Genomic DNA, 6,328 nt, shown 5'->3' on the forward strand with positions numbered 1-6,328 from the left:
ACGCCATTAAGCCATTTCCCTTTCGGGGTAGTCGTGACTCACTCGGCAGGGAAAAAAAAAAATTTGTTCAGTTTCTGGTGTTTATAGTTTAAAATCGCTTTAAATGATATAATTTTTTTTTTAATTAATTGATTAATTATTCAATTTAGATATGCTATTTATATTTATTCATATCAATTATTTATTAAAAATTAATTTTTTTAATTTAATGAATTTCAATTTAATTTTAATTAATTAAAAAACTTTTATTTTAAAAAATAATTTCAAAAAATGTAAAACATGTAGATGATTGAAGATTTTGGAACAAGATTTCAAAGAATGTTAAGGATTTAAAAAATATTTAAAATAAAATTAATAATAACTTTTAATTTAAGAAGTGTTGAGTTATTATATTTATTTATTATTTATCATTAATTAATTTTTTAATTTAATGAATTTTTATTTCATTTTCATTTTTTTCCATTTTCCACTTTAAACGCTTTTACTTGAATTTCAATTTTTAATACATCAAATGGAAAAAAATGTAGCTTCAAAGATTGATTTTTTAAATTTCATTAACCGCGAAAAATGTTTGCGAACCGGGAAATGCGAGGGACTTTTTTATTATTTTATTTTTTTTTTATTAAAACTGCCAGCTTGCAGTTGAAAAGTTACAATTTTGTTTCAAGCTGATCCCCTCAATGATAAAAATAATTAACAGTAATTAAGGTTGCTCAATAAAGTAATAAAGATAAGAGATAAGAATCGTAAAAATCTGACATAAGAAGGAGAGATTATACGTAATCTTAAAAATTGAGTGGCTTTGCAGGAGAGCGATAATGGAAGCGTGAATATCGACTAACGATTCTCTGACACCTTATGTGTTTAAGAGATATTCTGTGTAAACTACTCTTTGCCTAGCATTTAACGGCGTACTTTAACCTATTTGATATTTTATTTTTAGAGTGACTCCGTACAGTACTTCCTGGACCATCTAGATAGGATCGCTCGAGTGGTATGTTTTCAATTTACATTGAATCACCTACATCTTTATTCAATATTCACTCTTTCTTTTCTTTTTCAACTTTCAGATTTTCAAACATTCATTTCTAAACACTTTCCACTTTTGTCTATTCTGTAAATTTACAAGTCCTGCGTTTTTTTTTTTTTTTTTTTTTTTTTTTTTTTTTTTTTTTTTTTTTTTTTTTTTTTTTTTTTTTTTTTTTTGTTTGTTACCTTGAAAACCTCGAAATGTTTTTTAATTTTTCATAAGAACTTGTTGAGTTTGATTTTTTTATGCTTTGATTATAAAAGATATTTAAATATTTTAAGTGGACACTCGATTTCTCGATTTTAAAGTATTTGAAAATACTTCAAAGATTTCAATAATTTAAAAATATTACAAAGGTTTTTCAATATTTTCTATTTTTCGAATTCAACAGATTTTATAAAGGCGTGTACGTTAGATAATTTTTTTTTTAATTTCAAAAAGTTTAAAAGTATTTTAGAAGATTCAAATAGATTTCACAAATATTTGAAATGGTTCCAAATTTTTTTTTAGAAGATTTCACTAAGATTCCATGGATTTGAAAGATTTAAAATATTTCACAAATATTTGAGGGATTTCACAAAAGCATGTGTGGAATATTAAGAAAAAAAATTTAATTTTTATAATCAAAGGTTACAAAATATGTTAAGAGATTTAAATATATTTCAGAAAGATTACAAATATTTCAAAATATTTCAGAAAAATTGGAAAGGGCTTGAATTTTTTTTAAAGGTTTCACAAAAATTTGATAAAGTTTTGAACAATTTCGAAAAGATTTCACAAAGATTTTAAAAGGATCGAAAAGATTTCACGAAATCTTATACATCAGATTTTAAAAGATTTTGTACGATATCAAAATATTTTAGAAGAATTAAATAGATTTCACAAATATTTGAGAGATTTCACAAAAGCATGTTTGGAATATTAAGAAAGAAATGTAATTTTTAAAATTAAAGGCTGCAAAATATTTTAGGAGATTTAAATATATTTCAGAAAGATTATAAATATTTCAAAATATTTCAGAAAAATTGGAAAGGGCTTGAATTTTTTTTTTAAGATTTCACAAAAATGTAAAAGATTTCATAAAAATTTGAAAAGTTTTGAACAATTTCGAAAAGATTTCACCAAGATTTCAAAAGGATCGAAAAGATTTCACGAAATCTTATACATCAGATTTTAAAAGATTTTCAATTATATCAAAAGGTTTTAAAATATTTTAGAAGATTTAAATAGATTTCACAAATATTTTTTAAATTTTCAAAGATTTGAAAGGATTCGAATTTTTTTAGAAGATTTCACAAATATTTCAAGGAAAACAACAATTTTACAAGATTTCACACAGATGTAAAAGATTTCACAAATATTTAAAAGAATTCACAAAAATTTTAATATTTTTCGCAAAGATTTTAGAAAGACTTTTCAAAGATCTGAACATTTTAAAATAATATTTGTTTATTTTTAAAAATCATAAGACCAACAGTCAGTGGCTACAATAGGTGATCATATAGTATAAATAAATAAAAATAATAAATAAAAAAAATAAAATAAATATGAAATATTTGCAATCCTTGAAATATTTTTAAATCTTTGAAATATTTGAAATATTTCTGAACAAAATTTAAATCTTTGCGAAATATTTGAAATGTCCTAAAATATTTTGAAATACTCTGAAATCTTTGCAACCTTTGGAATATTTGGAAATTTCAATAAAATGTTTCTAAAATCTTGAAAATCATTGCAAAATATTTATAACATCTTCAAATATTTTGAAATATTTTGAAAGCTTTTGAAATTTATTAAAATGTTTGTGAAATATTTTCAAATCTTTCTGAAATCTTTAAAATCGTTACGAATATCTAGAAGAATTCACAAAGATTTTGAAAAGATCTCGAAATTTTGTAGGAGATTTAAATCGATTTCACAAAGATTTTTGAAAAATGTTGACTTTTTTTTTTAGGATATCACAAAGATTTCAAGGATATCAAAGATTTTACAAAAGTTTAAAAATAATTTCACGAAGATGTAAAAGATTTCACAAAAATTTAATAGGTTTTACAAAGATCTGAAAGAATTTACAAAGATTGCAATAGATTTCACAAAATAGTTTAGAAAGATTAAAAAGATTTGAAAAGCTTTGGGCAATTTCAAGAAGATTTCACAAAGAGTTCACAAAAATTTCAAATGAATAGAAAAGATTTCACCAAATTTTATTCATGAGAGTGTTCAGAAAGATTTCAAAAACATGTCAAAGATTGGAATTTTTTTTTTTTTAATTTCGAAGATCTTAAGGATTTAAAAGATTTCACAAAAGCGTATAAATCAGATTTAACCGTTTTTAAAATATTTTAAAAGATTTAATTAGATTTCACAAATGTTTTAATTATTTCAAAAGATTTTGGAAAGATTTTCAAGGATTCGGATTTTTTTGTTGTTGAAGATTTCATAAAAATTTCGAAGAAATCAAAATTTTTACAAGATTTCAGAAAGATTTGAAAGATTTTGAAATTGTTTTTGGAATATATCACAAAGATTTCAAGGATATGAAAGATTTTACGAAAGTTTAACAATGATTTCACGAAGATGTCACAAAAAATAAAAAAAATTTACAGGGATCTAAAAGAACACAAAGATGTAAAAGATTTTATAAAGATTTAAATGAATTAAAAAAAATGTCAATAGTTTTTGGAAAAGTGTTCAGAAATATTTCAAAGATATAAAAAAATTCTGAACAATATCTACAATATTTCACAAAGATTTCGAAAGAATTTCAAATATTAGAAAATTATTTTTAAAAATTTCGAAGACTTCAAGGATTTAAAAGATTTTACAAAAACGTGTAAATTAGATTTAACAGTTTTCAAAATATTCTAGGAGATTTAAATAGATTTCACAAATATTTTAAATATTTCAAAACATTTCTGAAAGATTTCAAAGATTTAAAAGGATTCGATTTTTTTTAGAAGATTTCATAAAGAATGCAAGGAAATTAAAAATTTTACAACGTTTTAAAAGATTTTATACAGATGTAAAAGATTTAACAAATATTTCTAAGAATTCACAAAAGGGTTAAACATTCTCAGAAAGGTTTGAAAGATTTTGAAATTTTTTTTGGAAGATTCCACAAAGATTTCAAGGAAATCAAAGATTTTTAAAAGTTTTCAAATCATTTCACAAAAGTCTAAAATATTTTACAACAATTTAAAAGATTTTACAAAAATCTGAAAGAATTGACAAAGATTGCAATAGATTTCACAAAGAGTTTAAAAAGATTTCAAAGATTTGAATAGTTTTGAAAAATTTCAAGATATTTTGGAAGACCTCAATAGATTTCAGAAAGATTTCACAGATCTGAAAAGGCTCTAAAAAGTTTTAGAAGATTTAAAGGATTTCAAAGGTTTGAGAAAAATTTCACAAAAGCGTATAAATCAGATTTTACAAAGATTTCAGGAAGATTTCAAATAGTTAAAAATATTTTCGAATATTTCAGAAAGATTTCGAAAATTTCAAAAGGCGTCGAAAGATTTAGAAACATTTCACATATATTTAAGAAATATTTCAAAAGATTTAAAAATATTTAGAAAGGTTTTTTAAAGGTTTGCAAAAGTTTAAGATGTCTTTTAAATGGTTTAAAAAGATTTCAAGAATTTCAAATGTTTCATAAAGATTATGAAATATTTTCGAAGATTTCAAAAGATTTAAATTATTCTAAAGATTGAACAATTATTACATAAATTTCACAATTGTCAAATAAATTTTCCTGAAATCTTTTGAAATGTTTGAAACTTGTGAAATTAATTAAAATGTTTTCAAATATTTTGAAATCTTTCTGAAATATTGAAAATCTTTGTGAAATATTTGAAATCCTCTCAAGTATTAAAAATATTCTGAAATCTTTGTGGAATCATTAAAGTATTTTGAAATCTTTGCAATCCTTAAAATATTTTTAAATTAAATATTTTTATTCTGAAAGATTTTGAAATCTTTGGAAGTTTTATGAAATTTATTGAAATCTTGAGAACTTTGCTAAATATTTGAAATCTTCTTAAATATTTTTAAATATTCTGAAATCATTCGCATCTTTTGACATTTTTTTAACTTTTGTGAAATTTATTGACATTTTTGTGAAATATATTCAAATCTTTTGAAATCTTTCCGAAATCTTGAAAGTCCCTGTTAAATCATAAAAATATTTTTCAATATTTTCAAGTCTTTGAAATCTCTTAAAATATTTTGAAATCTTTCGGAAATGTTTAAAATCGTTGGGAATTATTAGTAATATTCTGAAATTTTTTAAAGCTTTGTGAAATGATAAAAATATTGTAAAATATTTTGTAATTTTTGAAATCTTTTGAAACCCCTATGAAATATTTGAAATATTTCCGAAATCTTGTAAATCATTGCAAAATTTTTGTAATCTCAAATATTTTGAAATATTCTGAAATCTTTGAAATATTTACGAAATATTTTAAATATTCTAAAATCTTTTAAATCTTCATGAAATCATAAAAATAATTTTTGAAATTTTTGAAATCTACATGAAAAATATGAAATATTTTTGAAATCTTTGAAAAAATATTTGAAATCTCCTAAAATATTTTCAAATATTGTGAAATCGTCGAAATGTTTTGAAATCTTTGAAGCTTTTGTAAAATTTATTGAAATATTTTCAAATCTTTTGAAATTATTTCTGAAATATTGAAAATTTTTGTGAAATAATACAAATATTTTGAATAGTTTGAAATATTCTTAAAGCTTTTGAAATCTTTGAAAGCTTTGTGAAATTTATTTAGATCTCTGTCGAATATTTTGAAATTTCTTGAAATATTTTTGAAATTTAAAAAATTTTCTCAAATATTTTAAATCTTTGTGAAATCATAAAAACATTTTCAAATCTTTTGAAATCTCTATGAAATATTTTAAATCTCCTAAAATAGTTTGAAATATTCTGCTAACGTCGAAATCTTTTGAAATATTTGAAACTTGTAAAATTTATTGAAATTTTTGTGAAATATTTTCAAATCTTTTGAAATCATTCCAGAAATATTTGTGAAATAATAAAAATATTTAAAAATATTTTGAAATCTTTTGAAATCTCTGAAATATTTGAAATATTTATAGAATCTTTAAAACCTTTGCGAAATATTTGAAATCTCCTAAAATATTTTAAAATATATTGAAATCTCAAATATTTTAGTTTTTTATTTTACACATTACAATGAAATTTTTCATGGTTTTCAATAATTCAATGGGATTTTAAAGGATTTGAAATTTTTTAAAATAATAAATATTTTTTTATTTTTT

The 6,328-nt window shown here is 21.3% G+C and overlaps 1 protein-coding gene across 1 annotated transcript in view; it reads left to right on the plus strand.

The window, feature by feature from the left end:
- The window catches only part of LOC117178833 (guanine nucleotide-binding protein subunit alpha homolog), a 40,796-nt gene that overhangs the window by 27,749 nt on the left and 6,719 nt on the right, over window positions 1-6,328 (plus strand). The window contains exon 3 of the mRNA XM_033370333.1: window positions 944-994. Coding sequence (XP_033226224.1) covers window positions 944-994 — 51 coding nt within the window. The remainder of the gene's footprint in view (window positions 1-943; window positions 995-6,328) is intronic.

Source organism: Belonocnema kinseyi, chromosome 8 (assembly GCF_010883055.1).
Source record: "Belonocnema kinseyi isolate 2016_QV_RU_SX_M_011 chromosome 8, B_treatae_v1, whole genome shotgun sequence".
In the NCBI taxonomy this organism is placed as follows: Eukaryota; Metazoa; Arthropoda; class Insecta; order Hymenoptera; family Cynipidae; genus Belonocnema; species Belonocnema kinseyi.